The 23,547-nt window shown below is 37.7% G+C and overlaps 1 protein-coding gene across 3 annotated transcripts in view; it reads left to right on the top strand.

The window, feature by feature from the left end:
• The window catches only part of MEMO1 (mediator of cell motility 1), a 145,992-nt gene that overhangs the window by 63,864 nt on the left and 58,581 nt on the right, over positions 1-23,547 (top strand). For all 3 annotated transcript variants that reach the window (XM_032172620.2, XM_032172622.2, XM_058427036.1), the window contains 2 exons: positions 4,754-4,835; positions 16,328-16,396. In XM_032172620.2, coding sequence (XP_032028511.1) covers positions 4,754-4,835; positions 16,328-16,396 — 151 coding nt within the window. The remainder of the gene's footprint in view (positions 1-4,753; positions 4,836-16,327; positions 16,397-23,547) is intronic.

Here is a 23,547-nt window from a genome sequence, read left to right as displayed (position 1 = left end):
GTTGTGCACGCATTTAGTGTCTGGTTTTGTCACCAGGCAAATAAACTTACTTGGAAAATATTCTTTGAGTCAAGTGGGATTTAAATAGAAGTGTTACTGAATTTCCTACAGCTCATTGTTTATTATCTATTTCTTGAGGAAATACCTCAGCTGAATTCTTTGGGAACCTACTTTTACTATTTTATCCAAAAAAGTAAATGCCCATTTATCCCTCTTAAGGGCAAGATCACACAAACATTAAGTAGTTTTGCTAGGATTTAGCAATGCTTTTTCTTTTTCCATTTATCAGTGTTTCTTCAAACCCAGTGGTATTTGAAAACCAAAGCACATATTTCTACATCCTTCATGTATCAAGGATACCATATTGCCAAGTATTGGCTAGTTTCTGTGAAATAACTCAGATTCACCTTTTTACTTGACACTTTATAGATAATTAAGCAATCATACGTAATAAATAGGTATGCTTAATTATCTTATTCAAAGATAAGTGAGAAACTTGGAGTTTGGCTCTTACCTTAGCATCCTTGGGAAGAAATTGGTCTTTTTACAGAAGTAGCCATATGAAAGCTTGGTTTAGTGCTTAAAAACAGTGAGGTTGTTGGCAGTGGGGTGGACGAATTCAGGTATACTTTCTTTGCTGTTATCTGTTTTTCACATTGGTTCTGTAAACTTCCTGCGTTGTGAACATTTTTAGGGTTATACGGTCATGTGTTTCTTAATCACAGGGACGCACTCGAGAAATGGTGGTTAGGCCATTTCGTTGTTGTCTGAGCATCGTAAGAGTGTACTTGCCAACCTAGATGGTATAGCCTACTACACACCAAGGCTAGATGGTATATAGCCTGTTGTTCCTAGGCTACAGACCTATACAGCATGTTACTGTATGGAATACTCTAGGCAGTTGTAACAAAATGATATTTGTGTATGTAAACATAGAAAAGGCAAAAGGTAGAGTAAAAATACATTATTGCAATTTTTCTTTTTTTTTGAGATGGAGTCTCACTCTCTTCAGGGGTGTGATCTCTGCAACCTCCGCCTCTCGGGCTCAAGTGATTCCTGTGCCTCAGCCTCCCAAGTAGCTGGGACTGCAGGCGTGGCCCACCATGCCTGGTTAATTTTTTGTATTTTTAGTAGAGATAGGTTGTCACCATGTTGGCCAGGGTGGTCTTGAACCTGAGCTCAGGTGATCCACCTGTGTTGGCCTTCCAAAGTGCTGGGATTACAGGCATGAGCCACTGCACCTGGCCTGGTGTTGTCATCTTATTGGATCACTATGGAATATGCGGTTCATTGTTGACCAAAATGTCATTATGTGACATGTAACTTATTTTTCCTTAAGTTAATAATGAAATTACTTTGTATAAGTTTTTTGGTAACTGTTCTTAAATTCAAATTTTAAGATGAATGCCATTGTTTAATCACTGAGTCAGACTTTTTTTTTGTACTTTGGGAATTTACAAATTTACTGTCCATTTTAAATTTGACCTGTTTATGTGTAGCATTCTAAATATATACAGAAGGACAGTAGATGCTTAATTTCAGTGCATGTTATTGAAATACAAATAAAAAATAAAAACAAGGAATACATACCATTTCATACCCAGATTGACAAAAATGAAAAATTCTGACAATATCAAATACTGGGAACGATGTAGGGGAATGGGAACCTTTAACTATTACTTGTGTTAGCAATGATGAAATACAATTAAAACCAAAATCTGCTTCCCCCAGAAAACATCTCTTCAAAGGTAGAAGAAAAAGGAAACAATTTCAGTTTTGAATAAGTTATTAAACCGGAATGACATGTGTATCAGAAGCAATCTGCTAAAAGATTGCAAAGACCAAAAGAATGCTCACCCTTACATCTAGCCAAGTGGGTGCAACCCATTACATACATGTTCTCAAGATAAATAGTAAATAGTGTTCAAGTAAGAGGACTTGATACCATCATTTGTCACACATAGTTTATCCTAAATTCACTTGGTAATTGGAGCAACCTTTTGTGTGAACGAATTGGCTTTTTCTAAAGGAAAAATGAACTCATATCTTTATGACAGGATGTAATTTTACAACTTGGAACTAGATGGCCTGCCAAAGTTAGGCACCCTGTCCTCCCACAGAAACTGGGAGATAAGGGTGCCATCTCTCCTGATGATCTCATTTGAAAGAGATGGTTATAAGCTTCTTGAGAAAGGCAGTTTTGGGCTGCTGGCTAGGTTTTTACAAAGGTTTACATACATCTCTAAGCAGGCAGAGAAAGAATTTACCAGGTTTTGAAAGAAAATCCTCTAAGAAAAGGTGGGGAGTACAGGTAGAATTAGGCCTCTTATTTTAAATTTTCATTTGCCTGTATACTGATGGATAAGATGATCCAGCTACCTTAGTGGGCAAGTTAGCAATGCTGTAGTCGAGTTGAAGAAGAGTACACCCTCTGATTCAGCACTTTTAGAGAAACTGTTAACACATGTTCCTAGGATACTTGTAGCATTATGTATTAGTAGTGAAACATTGGCAACAACTAAAGTATTTGTAAGTAGGAAAGTGAATAGATAAATTTTGCTATATTCTTATAGTACAGTACTATACAGCCTTGTAAATGAATGGTTTAGGGCAACATATATCAACTTGAGTAATTTTCAAAAACAATGTTGAATTACTAAAGCAAGTTGCAGAAGGATATGTACAATATATTGATACAACATTTGAAAACATGCAGAACAATACCACTTATTGTTTATTGATACATATACAGTGAAAGTAGAATAGAATGATAAACACCAAAATCAGGAAATGGTTACCTCTAAGGAGGGAGATGTACAAAGGGATCAGCATTTATTTCTTAACCAAGGAAAATCTTAATAAGGTAGAATGTTAAGATTTAATTTATTTAGGCAGTGGGTATGTGTGTGTTTGTTATATTATTACCTAGATTCTTTTGTAATGTTTAAATATTTAATGATTAAAAGTTTTAAAAGAAAGAATGGATGGCAACCAGTGGAAGGAAATGAGGACATCTCTTCAAGAAAATTTGCTGGCCGGGCACGGTGGCTCACGCCTGTAATCCCAACACTTTGGGAGGCCGAGGCGGGCGGATCATGAGGTCAGGAGATCGAGACCATCCTGGCTAACACAGTGAAACCCCGTCTCTACTAAAAATACAAAAAATTAGCCGGGCGAGGTGGCGGGCGCCTGTAGTCCCAGCTACTCGGGAGGCTGAGGCAAGAGAATGGCGTGAACCCCGGGGGGCGGAGCCTGCAGTGAGCCGAGATCGCGCCACTGCACTCCAGCCTGGGCGACAGAGAGACTGTATCTCAAAAAAAAAAAAAAAAAAAAAAAAAAAAAGAAAATTTGTTGCAAAGGGGACCAAAGAAATAGAGAGGTAGTTGAAGGGAAATTAATCAGTGTTAGTATGGCACATTTGCATGCTAATAATAATGATAAAGTAAAAAAGGGAAGAATTGGTATAGGAGACCTATAATAGTTATGGGAGCAGAATCCTTGAGAAAGAAAAAATTAATGGGATCCAGTACAGAAATACTGTTTGGCTCTTGATAGGAACAAGGACAATTTGTTGAAATAGGAGGGAAAGCAGAATAAGTGGTGGGAAGATGAAGTAGTTATCTTCTCAATTTAGGGTGACCAACACCCAGGTTTGCTTGTGATTTAGCAGTTTCTCAGAATGCAGCACTCTTCCAGTGCTAAAACTAGGAAAGTCTTGGGCCAACTTCTGATTGTTTTTCCTTGACAAAATGAAAAGCATTGATTATTATCTTCTGGAAGTGATAAGGGGATGAAGGAAGTATTGAGGCTTAAGGTGAAAAGAGAAGCTATGAGTTAATTCTCTGTCTTAAAGATAGGAGAGCAGATTCACTACGTTAATGTGATAGGATTTCTGAGCATTTCAGGGGTCTGCTGAAATTTATGGTTATTATTTTAAAGTTTATATGGTTGTATTTCTCTTTAGTCTCATTCAGCTATTCAAGTAAAAGTACTGAGTTAAGTGGAAAGTTGGTTTTAAACTATGTTTTGACTGTGATGGAGGGAGAGAGGAGCAGAGGAGTGAGGCCACAGGCAAGGAAATGATGGTGATGATGGATTTTTGAGTCTCAGACTAGGTAAGAAGTAAAGAGAGACGAAGGACAGTGGAAAAATTTGTAGGGTCTGTTGGAGTTAACAGGTTTCTGGTAGTGAATTGGAAAAATAAGTATAGTATATTGAGTAAAGAAGCTGAGATGCTTGAAACTGAGATTTTTAAGGTAGCGTAGTTACTGGTTATCGATATTTCATTATGAGAATAGGGGACTGGAGTGGGATGGAAGAAAAGATCATTGGGTGTGGAAGTGATTACCTTCTGTGGATGTCATTTCAGTGATCAATCTGTAGAGCAGATTTTGGTGCTCTATAACATATTCAATTATTTCCTCTTCATACACTGAGAGTTTCTGCTTCCTGTTTTATTTTGTTTAAATATTGCCTCAACTTGTAAATCACATTGTGTTGCTCTGAAATGAAGACAGCTGTAAACAAGTAAACTGATAAAAGCAAATTTTGTCTAGTCAGAATTTGGCCTTATCATATGGCTTGTTAGAGACTGTGTAGTTGGTAAATTCAAACATTAACTTCCCAACTGATGATCCTGTTGCTCATTAAGCTAGTTTAGTCCCACATAAGTTCAGTGAAGGCTTTATGCCACGTATAGTTATCTGTAGTACATTGCTTTGCTGACTCTAATTTTGTCTTTGTCTTTTTATAGGACCGCAGCTGAATGCACAGCTAGAAGGTTGGCTTTCACAAGTACAGTCTACAAAAAGACCTGCTAGAGCCATTATTGCACCGTAAGTCTTTTTTGTTTTTGTTTTTGTTTTGTTTTTTGAGAATGAGTCTCCCTCTGTCGCCCAGGCTGAAGTACAGTGGCACAGTCTCGGCTCACTGAAACCTCTGCCTCCCAGGTTCAAGCGACTCTCCTGCCTCAACCTCCCGAGCAGTTGGGACTACAGGTGTGTGCCACCACGCCTGGCCAATTTTTGTATTTTTGGTAGAGACGGGGTTTTACCATGTTGGTCAGGCTGGTCTTAAACTGCTGACCTCAAGTGATCCACCTGCCTCGGTCTCGCTCACGCCTGGCCTGCACTGTAAGTTTTAAGAGTCTACTTAAAATCTTTTTTGTATGTTTATTATTACTAAATGAGTATCTACAAATTGAACTAAAAATTAAAAACTAAAGTCTATATTGAGCTGAAGAAATTGTATTCAGTAATTTTCACAATTCTTGTGAGTTTTCACTGTAACTTAAGGATAAAAGAATTGGCTACTTTGGCTGGGTGTGGTGGCTCACGCCTGTAATTCCAGCACTTTGAGAGGCCAACGTGGGAGGATTGCTTGAGCCCAGGAGTTTGAGACCAGCCTGGGCAACATGGTGAGACTCCATCTCTACTAAAAATACAAAAATTAGCTGGGTGTGATGGTACGCTTATAGTCCCAGCTAAGCTACTGGGGGTGGCAGTGGCGGGGTTCTGAGATGGGGGATCGCTTAAACTTAGGAGGCGGCGGTTGTGGTGACCCAGATCATACCACTGCACTCCAGCCTGGGTGACAGAGTGAGACCCTATCTCAAAAAAAGAAAGAAAAAAGAATTGGCTACTTTATTTCCTCAGATGCAGTAATTTCAAAATGTATTTTTGATAATAAAACTGACTTTTAAAGAAAAGGGTTTTTTACATTAGGTAAACTTGCCAATTTCGGTAGCCATTGCTATAAATGAATAAGTTCTATTTTAAATATTAAAGAGATCTAATTTAATCCTGATGATTTTTAATTTATAATGAAAAAGATATATTAAGCACAGTATGGTGCAACATGGAATAGCAACTTAATTTTTGAGGAAGAGTAGATTGTGTCTTTTTTTAATTGAGAAAATCTTGTCTTTGGATTTTAGAGTTTGCTTTTGAGAACTGCAAGCTAGCACATACACAGTTAATGATGTGTGTCTGTGTATGATATGAATTCAGTTAATTTTGATTTGGTTTCCAGTGCTAGCCTTCACAACATACTGTTTGAAACACATGGTAACATTTTTTTCTGAGAAGAGTGAAGGTTTACTCTGTGCCATTTGTCTCATAGCATGTTGTTTGTGACTTCTATTGGGTTAAGGTTCGTGCCCTGATAAATAGTAAATAGTGATGACAATATATAATAACCATTTTTAACCAATATCAGAATTAAATGAGTAAATAGTAAATACACATAAAGAGCCTACTATTAATGGTAGGCATTTTATATACCAAATATTTTGTTAAATGCCTTATTTGTATATCTAACTTGATCTCATTTAATGGGTGCAGGAGCCTGACTCCTACTTACAAGCCATGTGACATGCAACTTTTTTATCTGTTGAGATTTCAGCTCCTCATTGGTAAAGGTGGAATAATCGTAGTATTTCCTTAACGCTTTTAACAAAAGATTAAATGAACTAATCTTTAAAAAACTTAACAGCAAATGACTTACTACTATTTATTTAGTCATTTACATACCAGGCTAAAGGCCAAGTGCTCTTCTTTGTGCTGCATTTTGAGTAAATCAAAATTGCTACTCTTGTGGTACTAGCATTTTGGTACTAGGGAAGACAGGCAGTAAACAAATAATTATATTCTATGTCAGGTGCTGATGGGTGCTAAGAAGAAAAATAAAGCAGATAGAGGATTGAGAGTGACAGTATGGGTAGGGAGTTACTGTTTTATATAGGATTAGTAAGAAAAGGATTCCCTGGTAAGGTAACATTTTAGTCTGAATGATGTGGGAGAGCAAGCTGTGCAGATAGCTGGGGGAAGAGGGTTTCAGGTTGAGGAACAGTGAGCACAAAGGCTCTGGAACAAGAGTATGCTTAGTGTGTTTGAGGAGGAGCAAGGAGGCCAGTGCAGCTGGAGTGGCAGTACAAGGGGAAGAGTGGTAGATGAGATAGGCAGCAGAGGGCTAGATGATGAAGAGGCTTTGTAGTCATAAGGACTTTGGTTTTTATTCTGAGTGATATGGCAAGTCATGGCAAGTTTTGAGCAGTAGAATGACATGATCTGACTTAGGTTTGAAAAGGATTACTCTTGCTGCTGTATGGATATTATATTGTGTGGGAACAGAGGGTCCAATTTAGGAGGCTTATTTTACAATTACAATTATAGAAAAGAGACGACATAGTGGTTTGGATTGGGGGCTCGAGGCGGAGATGATGAGAAGTAGTGTATTCTGGATATGTTTTAAAGGTTGGACCAACAAGATAGAGAGAAGAAGAGTCAAGAATGACACTTGGCTAGGGGCAGTGGCTCACGCCTGTAATCCCAGCCCTTTGGGAGGCCTAAGCAGGAGGATTGCTTGAGGCCAGGAGTTTGAGATCAGCCTGGGCAACAAAACAACATTCCATCTCTACAAAAATTAGCTGGGTGTGGTCGGATGTAACTGTAGTCCTAGCTACTTGGTAGATGGAGGCAGGAGGATCCCTTGAGCCCAGGGGTATGAGGCTACAGTGAGCTATGGTCTGTTTGCACCACTGTACTCCCGCTTGGGCAACAGTGAGATACCCTGTCTTTAAATATATTTTTAAAGACATGGTTTTAAAATATCATGACTGAGTGATTCTTAAGTTTTGTCCTGTGAAACTAGAAAGATGGAATTACCTTTATACTGATAAGGGGAAGACAAGTGGAAGTATGGAGTAGATTTTGAAGTGTTCGTATAGAATCTAGGTTTTTGGTTTTGATCTTGTTAATGTTGAGGTGCTTATTAGATATCCAAATAGAGATTTAGAATGGGCAGCTGGCTATATGAATCTGGAGTACAAAGAAGAGGCACCAGACTTGAGATAGAAATAAAGGCTTTATTAGTATATATAATCACAGAGGGTATGGTTGCCTAGGAAATAAAATAAAGATAAACAGGAGAAGAGTTTCAAGGACTAGCCCCTTGGACAAGCCACCTTTTTAGAGGCTAGAATGAAGATGAACATTTGCAAAGGAGATAATGAAGGGAGAACAAGTGAGGAAGGAGGAAAATCAAGAGTGAGTGATGTCTCTGAGAGGCCAAAGGATGAAAAATGTGTCAGGGGGGAGAAAGTGATCAGCTGCATCAAATGCTGCCAGTGAGGACTGAGGATTGATAATTGGATTTGGCAATGTGGAAATCACTGGTGACCTTGAGAAGAAAAGTTTCTGTGGGGTGGTGGAAATGAAAGTATTATTGGAGTAGGTTCAGGAAAGAATGAGAGGTAAGGGCAATGAAGACGTAAGTACAGATAGTTTTTTGAGGAATTTTGCTTTAAAACAGAGAAATAGGATAGTATCCATATGGTAAGGAGGATTTTTATTTCATTTGTGAGATTTTAAAGTGTTTGTATATGAAGTGAGTCAGTAGGGGAAGAAAAATTGATGCAGGGATAAGAGGGGACATTTACCTAAGTGAGATCCTTGATTAGGTGAGAAACAATGGATTAATAATGATTTCTTTATAGTAACTCACGAGAGACATTCTCATTTCATCAATTTGCTGGTATTTGACTATTATGGTATGCTACCTTTCCAGTTAAAACTTGTTCTAAATTTGGGAGCTGAGTTGAATCAACATATAATTAAGTTGAGGTTAGTATTCATAAAAAAGTAGCCAGACTTGTTTCCTTTTTGTAATTAATTTTAAGTTGGAATAATTGGGAGTGACCTGGGAAATGGAATGTTTTAGCCTAAATTACAAATATGTTGATTTCCAAGTTACCCCAGATTTTAAAATGGATATTTGAAAATAGTTTTGGCCTTGGTGTGTTTCTGTTACATACTGACTTTGTATATAATGTATAATAAATGTTATAATAAACATATAAACATATAAAAACATAAATATAAACATACAATAAACATACAATATAAATGTGCATTCATAGGCAATTTCTATTTTGTTAACATAGGAAGACTTTAAATATAGCCAAGTTTTATCTTATATGGTTTCCAGAAGTAATTATTTTCCTTTTCAAGATTATCTTTTTTTTTTTTTTTTGAGGTAGAAAACAAATACTTCATTGTTACTGGGTGCAGTGGCTCATGCTTGTAATCCCAGCACTTTGGGAGCCTGAGGTGGGAAGATTGCTTGAGCTCAGGAGTTTGAGACTAGCCTGGGCAACATGGCGAAACCCCCCTCTACAAAAAATACAAAAATTAGCTGGGTGTGGTGGCATGAGCCTGCAGCCCCAGCTACTCCAGAAACTGAGATGAGAGGATCGCTTGAGCCAGGGAGGTTGGGGCTGCAGGGCTACACTGAGCTGAGATCACACCACTGCACCCCAGCCTGGGTGATGGGAGTGAGACCCTGTCTCAAAAAAAAAAAAATATTGTTCTGTGGCATGAAAGGGTCTTATGCTATTTAATAATTAGAAAAATCACATTAATCAAAAACTTACTTTAAGTTTTATAAATGTTAGCTCTCTAGTACTTGCTTTTCTTATTTTTTATTTTTTATTTTTTTATTTTGGGACAGAGTCTTGCTCTGTTGCCCAGGCTGGAGTACAGTGGCGTGATCTTGGCTCACTGCAAGCTCCACCTGCTGGGTTCACGCCATTCTCTTGCCTCAGCCTGCCGAGTAGCTGGGACTACAGGCGCCTACCACCATGCCCGGCTAATTTTTTTTGCATTTTTAGTAGAGACATGGTTTCACCATGTTAGCCAGGATGGTCTCGATCTCCTGACCTCGTGATCTGCCCGCCTCGGCCTCCCAAAGTGCTGGGATTACAGGTGTGAGCCACCGTGCCTGGCCTTCTTGGTTTTTTTTTTTTTTTTTACCTTTATAGGCATAAATCGTATCATGGAAACCTTAAATAAACTCAGAACCTGGATATAGTTTGTAACTAATTAGGCTATGTGAAAATGGGAAGTTTTAGAAAGTGCTTAAAAATATTGTTCATTTTTATATTGATATAGATTAAATAGAATAAATACCATTAAAGAATAAATATTGACCTGTCAACTGTTTTTCTATCTTAATGAATTCTAATCTGTGTGACTTAAGGCAGGCACATTTGGAGGATTTAAAAGAAATTAATTTGATTAGAAATGTACTGTGGTTGAATTCAGAACTACCTTACCTTGATGTGTAGGAGACAGTATGTGTCCCAGAGATATATATTGAAATGATCTCATGAGCTAAAAGTCTGAAAAGCCTTTCTACATGACTTCCAGATATCTTCATGCCAATCTTCTTGCTTGTCTTGCACTATGCAGAAATATGTCAGCAACCCCTAGAATGAAGCTGTACAGATATGCATCACTTAAGAAACTTATTAAATATAAAAACATAAATAATTGGTTAACATGAATTTTTTTTTTACTATAAAACAGGTGCTTTGAATATTGAAGCCCCCCTTATACATTTAAAATACTTGATACTAGTTAACCTAGTAGGACTTTGACTTTATATTAGTTAACCTAGTAGGAGTAGTATGGGAGAAAGGATACTTTCACTTTTCATTGTGTACCCTTTATTGTTTGACTTTTTTACTGTGTGCATGTATTACTTTTAATATAAAAATTAGTTTAAAAATGTAAATGCTAAAAAGTGTGTATATAGAAGACAAGTTTGTATATAGTGAAGCGTACCTGTACAGTGCTCTACCACTGGATATCATGAGACAGTGAATCTTCATACATTACTTAGTTCTTCAAGTTACTGAGGATGCACAGCTTATTTGTCTCTAATTATTGTTTGTACTAAGCCATAGGATATTCATGTCAAAGTCTCAAATCCTATATGACAGTACAAAAAATATCTAGATATGCAACATTCTGGTTAGTTCATTCTTATTTGACTTCAATAACTTTAATAACTTTCCTTAGCTCAGACTATTTAATATTTATGAGATTCTATTATGTAAAAATAAAATATTCTGAATAATAACTGTCTAACTTGGACTTTTTTTGGGCACAATTATCTACTGATATTTTTTATCAAAACGGGAATCTTGAGGGCCATTGAACAATGCCTACAAAATAAAAGAATAAAAGACTAGGTACAGTAAAATAAAATTGAGAGAGGCAACGTGGAAGCTGCTGCATTTGCAAATTATATAGGGCCGATTGTCAATCAAATTGATCCCATCTGTTCGGAGGAGTTTTCTAATTTAGTTTCTAACTTTTCAGATCTTACCTTAGCTTAAGTAGATCTTGTGACTTTTCCTGTTGTTGGAGGAGATCTTCCCATTTCGTCTGGTTCAGTCTTCTCATTTCATCTAATTCAATCTTTTTATTTTGCATTTTGCTACTATTAAGTAGAACTAGGACTATTGGACCTGACTTTGTTGAATCCTAGTTAAGTATTCCTTTATTATTCCCTGTATCCTCTTTGATGAAAAGCCTTACATAGAATGTGTGGTAGACTCTTGGCATTGACAATTTATACTATTCACCTGTGACCTTGAAGGTCTCAGAATGAACAAGTGAAAATCCATGTCCTGTAGTAATTGGTCATTTTTCTATGGTAAGAATTTGAATTATACCCACACTGGAAGGTTGCTGTGTGGGAAACTGTCACTTAACCAGTAAATGTTCATGAGCAATGAATGGCCTTTGTATCCTCACTTGATTGCAGTTCCACAGAGAAAAACAGAAATTCTGGTGTCAGGAACTGGACTTGCTGATGTAAAGGGTCTACTGTGTAGGAGCAAAGGGAGAAGCAAAAGCACTGTCTGTTAAAAGAAGGATCAATTTTTAGAGGCAAGGTTTTAGCTTGATAAAATGTTGTAGGTATTAAGTATAATTTTGTGTTTGCCTTCATGATATGTTAGGTTGGGAATCAGAGTGACTTGGAAAAGCTAGTGGGGATGGCTTTTTGCATTAAGGACTTTAAGAGCTTTTAAAAGACTAAGTGGGACAGGCCAGGCGAGGTGGCTCATGCCTGTAATCCCAGCACTTTGGGAGTCCGAGGCAGGCGGATCACAACAAGGTCAGGAGTTCAAGACCAGCCTGGCCAAATGGTGAAAACCCGTCTCTACTAAAAATAGAAAAATTAGCCAGGTGTGGTGGCGGACGCCTGTAGTCCCTGCTACTTGGGAGGCTGAGGCAGGAGAATTGCTTGAACCCGGTAGGTGGAGGTTGCAGTGAGCCGAGATCTGACCACTGCACTCCAGCCTGGGTGACAGAGTGAGACTCTGTCTCAAAAAATAAAAAATAAATAAAAAATAAAAAATAAAATAAAATACTAAGTGGGACACACTTTTACAGTGCATATTAGAATATCTGTAGAGCTTGAATTTTCATTGTTTTGGCTGTTATGCACAAAAGAAAAAACTTTAGCCGTTTCTTTAGTGAAGCCTCCTTTATTATGAATGATCTCTTGATAAAACGTTGTTTCCACATACGTGTAGAATCGTAGATTCTGTTAGCAAGAGAAGGGTTAGGAAAAGAGCATCTGTAGTGTGATTTGATTGTCATTATTCTGATTTTCTTCATTATCATGTTTCTGGGCGAGGATAAAGGAAAGTACAAGAAATTATCTTCTTTGATTATTATCTTCTTCCTCCTTTGATGAAGTAGAGTTCTTGGTGGTGGGGTAAAGAGGCACAGTGTACTGACAATACTTTGCAGTGTCGCCTCGAAGTTAAGACCTTTTCAACTTAAGACTCTCTTTCTCTCCCTGTAACTTTCTTGTCTTTACTTCAAGCAGACTTGGAAGTCTTCAGCTTCTGAATGGACTGAAACCACGAAATCTGAGTTCCGTTATTAATCATGTATTTACCTTAGCTAATTGTGTTTTCAAAACTTTCATCCTTTCGTGTAGTTTTATAGCGTATATGCTCTGTAAGAATTCTCGTTTTCAGGCTTATTGCTTTTCCTATGCCACAGACTCCTTCCTTTCTTCCTTCAAACATGTAAAGATCTCTTAAATAGTGGGTAACAGTATGTATTCTAGAGCCAGGCAGTCCTGGCTTAAGTCCTGACTTGGTCACTGGCTATCTCTGTGAACTTGAGCAAGTTTCTTAACCTCTCTGTTTTAGTTTCTTCATCTGTAAAATGAGAATAATAATAATTCCTACCTCATATGGTTGGAGTGGGGATTAAATGATGTAATACTTTGAAGTACATAGAAGATGCCTGATACATAGTAAGTAGTCAGTGTTACTATTATTATCATTATCCTTTTCATCATCTCCCATGCTAAGTCACTGAGATTCGTTAATTTTTTTTTTTTAGACTCTATCACATTCGCTTCTCTTTGCCCACCAGCACTGATACAGTTCCAGACCATGACATTAGTACCTTGTGCTTGGGTATAGTACTGCCACAATTTTCAAGAGAGCTTCTATTAACACCCTCCTGCCTCTAATTGCTAGTTTGTGCCAGTGCTTTTCAGTACTAGACTAATAACAGTTTGATATTGTCACACCCCTGCTCAAGAGCTCACAGCATTTTTCAGTATCTTGTTTTATCAAGCCGCTATTCCCTTACCTGACTCTGGCTTATCATTACTCTCTTCCTCTACTCAGGCCTGTCTTGTATTTCTCATCTACCTTATGTACTTGGACATTTGCTCATGTTCTTCCTTTAGTCTTTAGGCCCTTCCTTAATGTCCTTACCTTTGTACTCTTATTATTTCTGTCCTAGCCATACATAAAGAATCCAATGATTCTTTCTTTTCTTGTTTTTTTTTTTTTTTTTTTTTTTAAATTTTGAAATAAAGTCTTGCTCAGTCACCCAGGTGGAGTGCAGTAATGGGAAGAATCCAGTGTTTCTAAGAAGGCTTTCTGGATGTTAAGAACTGAGCTTGGTCAGGAACAGGATTGGTAGAAATGGGAGAGACTCAGACTAGAAAGACAGGTTGATTTAGAGATCAGAGTATGGATTGGGGATTAGAGCCTTTAAATTTAAGAATGACAAAGAGGAACTAAAGTCTGAAAAGCAGATCTAAGGTGGAAGGAGCAGTTTAAGATGTAAGGATTAGGAAGTGAAGGGATGGTATATGAGTGACAACTGAGAGCAAAATTTCTAGGGAGTGTTGAAAATCTGAGATGTCACTAAGGTTTGAGATAGAGCCGGGCAGATCCAGATGGCCCAGCTGGTTTTAAGGTCCACATGGACAGGCAACATGGCATACTTCTAAACTGGTAAGAGAACCAGTTAAGATCAAGAACCAGGTGTTAGGAATCTGAAGCAGTGAGTAGTGAGGTCTCAGGCACTCAGAGACTGGAGTTGTAACAGAATAAAATAGGTCTCCTGGTAAGGCTCTAGTATCAAAATTAGCACAGGATGACATCAAAACTGAGTGTGCTGAGCCAAAGGACTACTAAATTTCCTTCTGGCTTAGATCAGAACTGGGTTGTGAGAATATTGCTGTTTTGAGGCAACTTGATAGGCTCCTTTACCAGAGGTATAGGGCTAGAGTGACTACTATTAATTAAGGCCTTCACTGATTTCAGTGAGCTTAGTGTATGTTCCATATTATTGAGCTCCCAATTAAACACCACTACTATCTTGTATTGCTGTGGTAGACAGCTGTGAGTCTCATTTTCTCCATTCATATCTTAAGCTACTTCAGATTAGGACCATTTTTAAAAAAGAGCCTTGTTGTGATATGATTGGCATACAGGTGTGTACATTTAAAGCACACAATTTGATGTTTGACCTATGTATGAAGGTAAAACTATCACAATCAAGAAAATGAACATATTCATCACCCTCAAAAGTTTCCTTGTGTTCGCTTATAATTCTTCCTTTCTGTACCACTTTTTCCCCTCTCTTCCCCGTTCTATATATATATATATATATATATATATATTTTTTTTTTTTTTTTATTAAAGCGGTGGTATCTCACTCTGTCATCCAGGCTGGAGTGTGGGCGCGATCATAGCTCACTGTAATATAGAACTTGGCTTAAGCAATCCTCCTGCCTCAGCCTCTTGAGTAGCTGGGACTACAGGCATGTGCCACCATGCCTCGCTATTTTCTAGAATTTTATTTAAATGGAATCATACAGAGTAAGCTATTTTTGTTTGACTTCCATTCAGTATATTTATTTTTACCCCCTTAAAAAAAAGTATAATTATTTTGAGTGTCAATAGTTCACTTCTTTTTATTGGTGAAGAGTATTCCATTATATGGATATATCTCTATTTTTTCATATACCTTTTGAGACCAGGAAACAGTCATTCTTTTTTTTTTTTTTTGGAGACGGAGTCTTGCTCTGTCGCCCAGGCTGGAGTGCAGTGGCGCAATCTCGGCTCACTGCAAGCTCCGCCTCCCGGGTTCACGCCATTCTCCTGCCTCAGCCTCTCCGAGTAGCTGGGACTACAGGCGCCCGCCACCACGCCCGGCTAATTTTTTTGTATTTTTTAGTAGAGACGGGGTTTCACTGTGGTCTCGATCTCCTGACCTCGTGATCCGCCCGCCTCGGCCTCCCAAAGTGCTGGGATTACAAGCGTGAGCCACCACGCCCGGCCTGAAACAGTCATTCTGTGCGTGATAAGAGAATTGACTGAATTCGGAGACCAGAGGATAAAAGGGAAGAATAGCCTGGAGAGAAGATGAGAATAATTATCTTTGTCTTTATCTTTATCTCTAAAAGACACAGAAGGAAGTGAGTTGTTATAATAGTTGTAGGGTATTTGTTTTGGTCTGACTTGACTTCCTGTTGGTTTATCATTTTTCTGTAATAGTCTGCTAATGCTACTGAAGAGGAGGAGTATAAAAAAACTCAATTATAGGCCAAGTGCGGTGGCTTATGCCTGTAATCGCAGTGTTTTTTGAGGCCAAGGCAGGAGGATCACTTGACCCCAGGAGTTCAAGACCAGCCTCAGCAACAGAGAACTCAGGTCTGTTAAAAATAACAAATGAGCCAGATATGGTGGCATGCGCCTATGGTCTCAGCTACTCAGGAAGCTGAGTCAGGAGGACTGCTTGAGCCTGGGAGGTTGAGGCTGCAGTGAGCCATGATTGCACCACTGTATTGCAGCCTAGGTGACAAAGTGAGACTCTGTCTCAAAAACAAAACAAAACAAAACAAAAAAAACAAAAACCAACCTCAATAATCGTGTTACATAGCAACTTCAAGTAAACCTTGAACGCCTCTAAATTTGTCTTTCAGACAAAAAAAAATTACACAGTATTTTTAAAGTTTAGAATTGGAACACAGTATAGATCATGGGTTTCCTAATTTCTTCTAGAAGTCGTATCATTAACTACATTGTTATTTAACATATGCTCTCAATTCTGTTGTGTTTACCATAGTTGCTGTATTTATTTCAAGGTTTTTCTTTCTAGAATATCTTGATTTTGAATCTGATGATTAAGTTTAAAAATATTTTGTTTTGTAGCCATGCAGGATATACGTACTGTGGGTCTTGTGCTGCCCATGCTTATAAACAAGTGGATCCGTCTATTACGTAAGTAGTGTAGTTTTGTTTTAAGTCGGAGAAGCATGAGAATTTATTGCTTTGTTATAGAAGTAATTTGCTTTTTATACTTATTGTTATTATGTACTCAATTTCATGAGGGATTTGACTTTTGATGAATTTTACTATACTTTATATAGGTTACTGAAAACTTCAATACTTCTTTTTTGTTGTTGTTTGAGCATTTGATTTTTACCTTCCCTTTGGCATGTAAAATGTTTAGTTATGAAGGTTAAATATTTTGTTTTTTTAATATTTCTTTGAAAACCCAGAGATGAACATTCTTAAGAAAAATGCAAAGCCCTCTGATCTGTTTTAATCACTTCGTAATTTAAAATTCTTTATTGTACTTGTTAAAATTGTGGTTACTGAAAGGATAATTTCTCGTTGACAAGATAAGATATTTGAAATATTTTAGAATCTGACAGTGAATTTAATATGGTGTTTGAGGCATATTAACTCTTAATAATTCAATGACAGCTCTGAAATTAGATTAAAAAAAAAACTTCCTGGGAACTTGAGACTCCTTTAATAGTATACTACTCTGTAAGAAACTTGTGAACTTACAAGAGGTTTTGCTGGAAATAGTCACTCATTTTATTTACACAGTTAATTTACTAGATATGAACCAATATCCGGCCCTTCTTTGCCAGATGTGCAAGCTATGTGAATAGGTAAAGTGATCATCTTAGTTCTGTCAAACACTGATTGTTAGGTGTGAATTAATAGAGATGTAGGATAGTTATTCAAAAGAAATAGCTCATAGCAGCCATGATTTAATAAAGAAAATCATGCACAGCCCACTTACCTTTGAGCAGTTCAAAGTTTTAAAACAAAAAAGCTGTTCTTTCAAATTTTTATGTAGCATTCTCTGTACATTGTATTGTAATTCATTGAAAATTATTTTTAGCAAGTTTTTACTAAAAATAAAGCAATAATATTTCTAAATTGGTGAGCTTTTGGCTAGCCCTGTCTCATTTATGATGTTTTGAGGAGCATTGTTAACAATTATTCCTTGATACATGTTAATACATAATCTTAAGTAATTTCATGAATAAGAGCAAATAGAAGTTAAATTGAAATGATTTTTTAGTCTGGGCCTGGTGGCTCACACCTGTAATCCCAGCACTTTGGGAGGCCGAGGCGGGCCGATTACCTGAGGTCAGGAGTTTGAGACCAGCCTGGCCAATATGGTGAAACCCCATCTCTACTAAAATACAAAAAAAAAAAAAAAAAAAAATTTGCTGGGTGTGGTGGCACACGCCTGTAGTTCCAGCTACTTGGGAGGCTGAGGCAGGGGAATCGCTTGAATCCGGGAGGCGGAGGTTGCAGTGAGCCGAGATCGCGCCACCGCACTCCAGCTTGGCAACAGAGCAAGACTGCATTTCAAAAAAAAAAAAAATTGTTTTTTATAAGCTTCTTTCATTTGACTTGGGCCTATAAACCAGCTATAATAAAAGTTAGTTTATATAACAGCCTTTTCTTTTTGAAACCTTCCTCTATTTGGCAGAAGTTTTATTGATAAAACTCATGTGCTGATGGGACACCCCAGAGTTAAATTAGGTTTAGGAATTTGTAGAGGGGTATAGATAGAGTTTATGTTCGTAGAAGTGGAAAGCATGTGTTAAATAGGTTAATGGAAAGTGAGAAAGAAGGCAAAAGGAAAGAGGAAAAAATGGAAGAGCGCCAAGGACTAAGAAGAGGAAGATTTAAGAAGATGAGTAGAAAGAGAGGCAAATGATGGCTGATGTGATCGAATTATTTTATTTTAATTAATTAAGTATTTTTGAGACAGAGTCTGGCTCTGTCACCCTTGCTGGAGTGCAGTGGTGCAATCTTGGCTCACTGCAACTCCTGCCCCCAGGTTCAGTCAGTTCTCCTGCCTCATCCTCCCAGGTGGCTAGGACTACAGGTGTGCGCCACCACACCGAGTTAATTTTTTGTATTTTTAGTGGAGACAGGCTTTCGCCTGGCTTTGGCCAGGCTGGTTTCAAACTCCTGGCTGCGGGTGATCCTCCCACCTCGGCCTCCCAAAGTGCTGGGATTACAGGCATGAGCCACTGTGCCCAGCCCGATCAAATTATTTTTTGTAATTAGTATATAATAATTGAATTCTGAATGAATAAATTTTAAGGTCTAAGTGTAAAATTAATAATTGATAGTCACAGTTGAATTCTCTTGCAAGAGGCACTCTCTGGGAATTATAGTGTCTTTAGAGTGCTTTGAGAAAGTAGAGAAAGAACATGCTTATGAGAAAAGTTAAATTCTATACTACCACTTTCTATTCTTACCTTCCACATTAATCCATTTGCATTCTATATTTCTGCCAGGATCATCTTTTGAAAATGTAAATGATACCATGTCACTTCCCAGAATTTAAAAGTGGGTGGGGGGTACAAATATGATTTTAAAAGGCATTACAAATAACAGGTAAAAATTATTCCAAAATTGATGATAGAATGCTGACTAGCCACTTGAAAAAAGAAATTGGTTTAAAACCTCTGCTAACACCATCCATCAAAGTAAATACTAGTTAGATAAGGGTATTAACATATCTGGAGAGGAATTTCAAGCCACAGCTAATTTGGAACACAATATGTCTTAATGTTTATGAGACGTTGTTGGGAAGAGTATAAAACATGATAAATTATAATTAAATTAAATTACATGAAAAAATAACTCATGTCATAATGTAACCAGTGGAAGCGATGAACAGAATGGGAAAAATATTTGCAAAAAAATGACAAAGGATAATATCAAAAATAATAAAAATCATAGTACTTAGAGGCTAAATCATCAAAGAATATTAACTGAAATTACAAAAAGTAAATGTAATTAATAAAAATAAAAATGGAAATGTTTTATTTTTCAAAAAAAAAATGGAAATAAAAACAGTAGTGAGGTACCAATTTAAATGAACAGTTTGAAGAACAATACAGTTATGTAATTCCTATAATCCAGAACTGAATAGATTATGGCAAAATTAGTTTTTTATAAAAAAATGCATTTCAATGGACTGTATCAGGTTAATACTTTAGGAAAGCAATTTGATAATATATACTAAGAGTCATAAAAATGTATATAGTTACTGGCTTAGAAATTCACGTTTGGAAGCTCTATCCTAATAAGTCCCAAAATGGAAAAAGTTAAATGTGTTAAGTTTTCTACAGCAGCATTGTTTTTTAAAGAGTCTAAGTTTCTGATAGTGCATTGACTAAATAAAAAAAGCAGGGTATAACATTGTGTAAAATTGGGAAAAAAGAGAATGTACTATATGAGGTTAAATAAATTATTATAATGGATGCTAATAGTTTGCATGTATTTTCTTATATGAGAAATGGATATATTATTTTTATGGTAAAAAATATAAAATTTAAAAGCATTTGTGCAAAAATGATTGCAAGTTGCAGGGACTAATGATTCTTAAACTGACAGAATGATTCTTTGATTTATAATATGACTGGTCAGGGTCTAATAAGATTTTTCTTTTTCTTCTTCTTCTTTTTTTTTTTTTTTTTTGAGATGGAGTCTCTCTTTGTCGCCTAGGCTGGAGTGCAGTGGCGCAATCTTGGCTCACTGCAACCTCCGCCTCCTGAGTTCAAGTGATTCTCCTGCCTCAGCCTCCCAAGTAGCTGGGATTACAAGTGTATGCCACCAGGCAGGCCTGGCTAATTTTTTTATTTTTAGTAGAGACAAGGTTTTACCATGTTGGCTAGGCTGGTCTCGAACACCTGACCACAAGTGATCTGCCTGCCTTGGCCTCCCAAAGTGTTGGGATTACAGGCATGAGCCACTGTTCCTGGCCAAGATACTTCTTTTCACAGTAACTATTAGGGCTGATAACTTCATGGGGAGTGTGAGAGGCAGCTTTTGAGGTGATAACGAAGATTATTTACAAACAAACTTGCCTGTTTTGTGAAGAATTGGTAGCAAAGGTTTTCAGGTGTTGCTTTCCAAGAGAAATGGATGAATAAATTAAAGCATATTTATTTTAAAAGTTTATTAAGTGACTGCTATGATCCAGATATTGTGGTAGTGCTAGAGACACAGTGATTAATAAAACAGACATGGTTTTAGCCCTGTGCTGCTAAATTGGTAGGTGAGACAGATACTAAGCATATGATAATGAATATAGCTATCTAAAAAGCTAAAAATTTAATTAAAAAGCTGAAAGTGAAATACAGTGGTTCTCAAACTTCTTGGTTTCAGGAACCCTTAACTAATTAAGGACACCAAATGTAGACCACATCTACCTTTGTTGAATGCATTCAAAATTAAAATGAGATACTTAAAAAATTATTTAAAAAAGTAAACAAATTAGAGGTTAATAAAAATAACATTTTTAAAAATGAGAAATAAGTACATTTTCTAATAGAAGATAGTGGGAAAAGTGGCATTGCTTTACTTTTTTTTTTTTTTTTACAAAATATAAAAATGTCTTACATTTTTACTAGTTATTAAATCTCCTTTCAATGTTTGGCTTAATAAAAGACAACTATGTTTTCATATCTGGTTATACATTCACCCTGTTGTGATCATTTGTTTTAGTTGACGTATATGAAGAAACTTCACACAGATATGTAGTTAGAAAAGGAAGAGGAGTAGTGTAATTACCTTTTCAGATAATTGTGGATATTTTTCTTTAATACTACACCAAAACTCAACAAATGGTAGTTTCTTAAAGGTTAGTTATAATGCGAAATCTGAAGTTACTATCAATGAATTTTTGTACTTTTTTTTTTTTGAGACAAAGTCTCGCTCTGTCACCAGGCTGGAGTGCAGTGGCGCTATCTCAGCTCACTGCAACCTCCACCTCCCAGATTCAAGTGATTCTCCTGCCTTAGTCGCGAGTAGCTGGGACTACAGGCGCACGCCACCACGCCCAGCTAATTTTTGAATTTTTAGGGTTTCACCGTGTTGGCCAGGATGGTCTCGATCTCTTGACCTTGTGATCGACCTGCCTCGGCCTCCCAAAGTGCGGGGATTACAGATGTGAGCCACCGCAACCAGCCGAATTTTTGTACTTTGTATAAATTCATTGTCTATTTTACAGTTTGAATGGATCTTTTACCCTTGCATGATTTTGTAACATCATGTGTGGAGCATTTGGAAAATTTTTATTGGGTTATGCAGATATTTTCAATGCTGGTATTTCATTATATGATACTAAAAAATCACTTTTTGTTTTCTTTTGTTTTGTTTATTTTTCTTTTTTTTTGAGGCAGAGTTTCGTGCTTGTCGCCCAGCTGGAGTGCAGTGGCACGATCTCAGCTCACTGCAACCTCCACCTCCTGGGTTCAAGGGATTCTCCTGCCTCAGTCTCCCGAGTAGGTGGGATTACACGCATACACCACCAGGCCCTGCTAATTTTTGTATTTTTAGTAGAGACGGTTTCACCATGTTGGCCATACTGGTCTCAAACTGCTGACCTCAGGTGATCCACCCGCCTCGGCCTCCCAAAGTGCTGGGATTACATGCGTGAGCCACTGTGCCTGGCAAAAAATCACATTTCTTAATGTCACCATGTATTTTATCAGAAAAAATCATTAATTCTTTGGAGGCTATCAAGCTTACAGTGATAAAAGTTTTATGAAAGTGTAATTTTCAATTGAAAACCTCAATTTTATCATTGACAACAAGTATATTATTTTCTTTAAAGTACTAGATTCTGTTTGGTTTTTTTTTCCCCTTTTGAGACAGGATCTCGCTCTGTCACCCAGGCTGGAGTCAGTGGCATGATCATAGCTCACGCAGCCTTGAATTCCCAGGCTCAAGTGATCCTCCTGTTCCAGCCTTCTGAGTAGCTAGGACTGCCGGCCTGTGCCAGCATGCCTGGCTATTTTTTAAAAAATTATTTTTGTAGAGATGTGGTCTCACTATGTTGCTCAGGCTGGTCTTGAACTCCTGGCCTCAAGCTGTCCTCCCACCTCAGCCTCCCAAAGTGCTGAGATTACAGGCATGAACCACCGTGCCTGACTTCCATTCACTTTGGGGAAATCTTTTGCCAGCTACCTAAATTGGAATAGCCATAATTTATCTACAGTTGTCTTTTGAAGTAAAAATTTTGTTCCATGAGGAAAATGTCTGGTTCAGCTTACAACTCAAAACTACACAACTGGCCGGGCGCGGTGGCTCACGCCTGTAATCCCAGCACTTTGGGAGGCCGAGACGGGCAGATCACGAGGTCAGGAGATCGAGACCATCCTGGCTAACACGGTGAAAACCCCGTCTCTACTAAAAATACAAAAAAAAAAATTAGCCGGGCGCGGTGGCGGGCGCCTGTAGTCCCAGCTACTCGGGAGGCTGAGGCAGGAGAATGGCGTGAACCCGGGAGGCGGAGCTTGCAGTGAGCCGAGATCGCGCCACTGCACTCCAGCCTGGGGGAAAGAGCGAGACTCCGTCTCAAAAAAAAAAAAAAAACTACACAACTGCTTTTTCCTGAGACATACTTCCATATGCAGCAGAAATGTTTTATCACCACAGATTGAATGCATTTTGCCATATAGAATATTAAAAAGATACCTACTCAAGAGTCAAGATTTAATGAAATTAGGAACTCCCTTTTAAACTTAGTGTGAGTAAGGTTAAAAAATAGGACTACTAGTGCATGTTGATTATACTGCTTTGATCTTTGTTCTAATGGGCCAGTGGTTTTATGCTCCCCTCACCTTTGCACCATAAGTGCAAATGAAAAAAGTAAATAACTTCCTTGCATTCTTATGAAAATAGTTTTAATTTTATGGACTACTGCATAGGGTCCTGAGGAAAACCAGGAATCCAGAGTTCACAGTTTGAGAACTATTGTGGTAGACCTTAAGAGGGTAACTTGATTTAAATTGTGGGAAAGGTATTGGGGAAAGTATCTCCGGGAACAGATTTTTTTTTTTTTTTTTTGAGATGGGGTCTTGCTCTGTCGCCCAGGCTGGAGTGCAGTGGCGCAATCTCAGCTCACTGCAACCTCTGCCTCCCGGGTTCGAACGATTCTCCTACCTCAGCCTCCTGAGTAGCTGGGATTACAGGCACGTGCCACCACGCCTGGCTAATTTTTTGTATTTTTAGTAGAGATGGGGTTTCACCATGTTAGCCAGGATGGTCTCTATCTCCTGACCTCGTGATCTGTCTGCTTCAGCCTCCCAAAGTGC

The sequence above is a fragment of the Hylobates moloch genome, unplaced genomic scaffold, assembly GCF_009828535.3.
Source record: "Hylobates moloch isolate HMO894 unplaced genomic scaffold, HMol_V3 SCAFFOLD_13, whole genome shotgun sequence".
Taxonomy (NCBI): Eukaryota; Metazoa; Chordata; class Mammalia; order Primates; family Hylobatidae; genus Hylobates; species Hylobates moloch.
The sequence above is the reverse complement of the archived record's forward strand: the minus strand, read 5'-3'. Positions and strand labels throughout refer to the sequence as shown.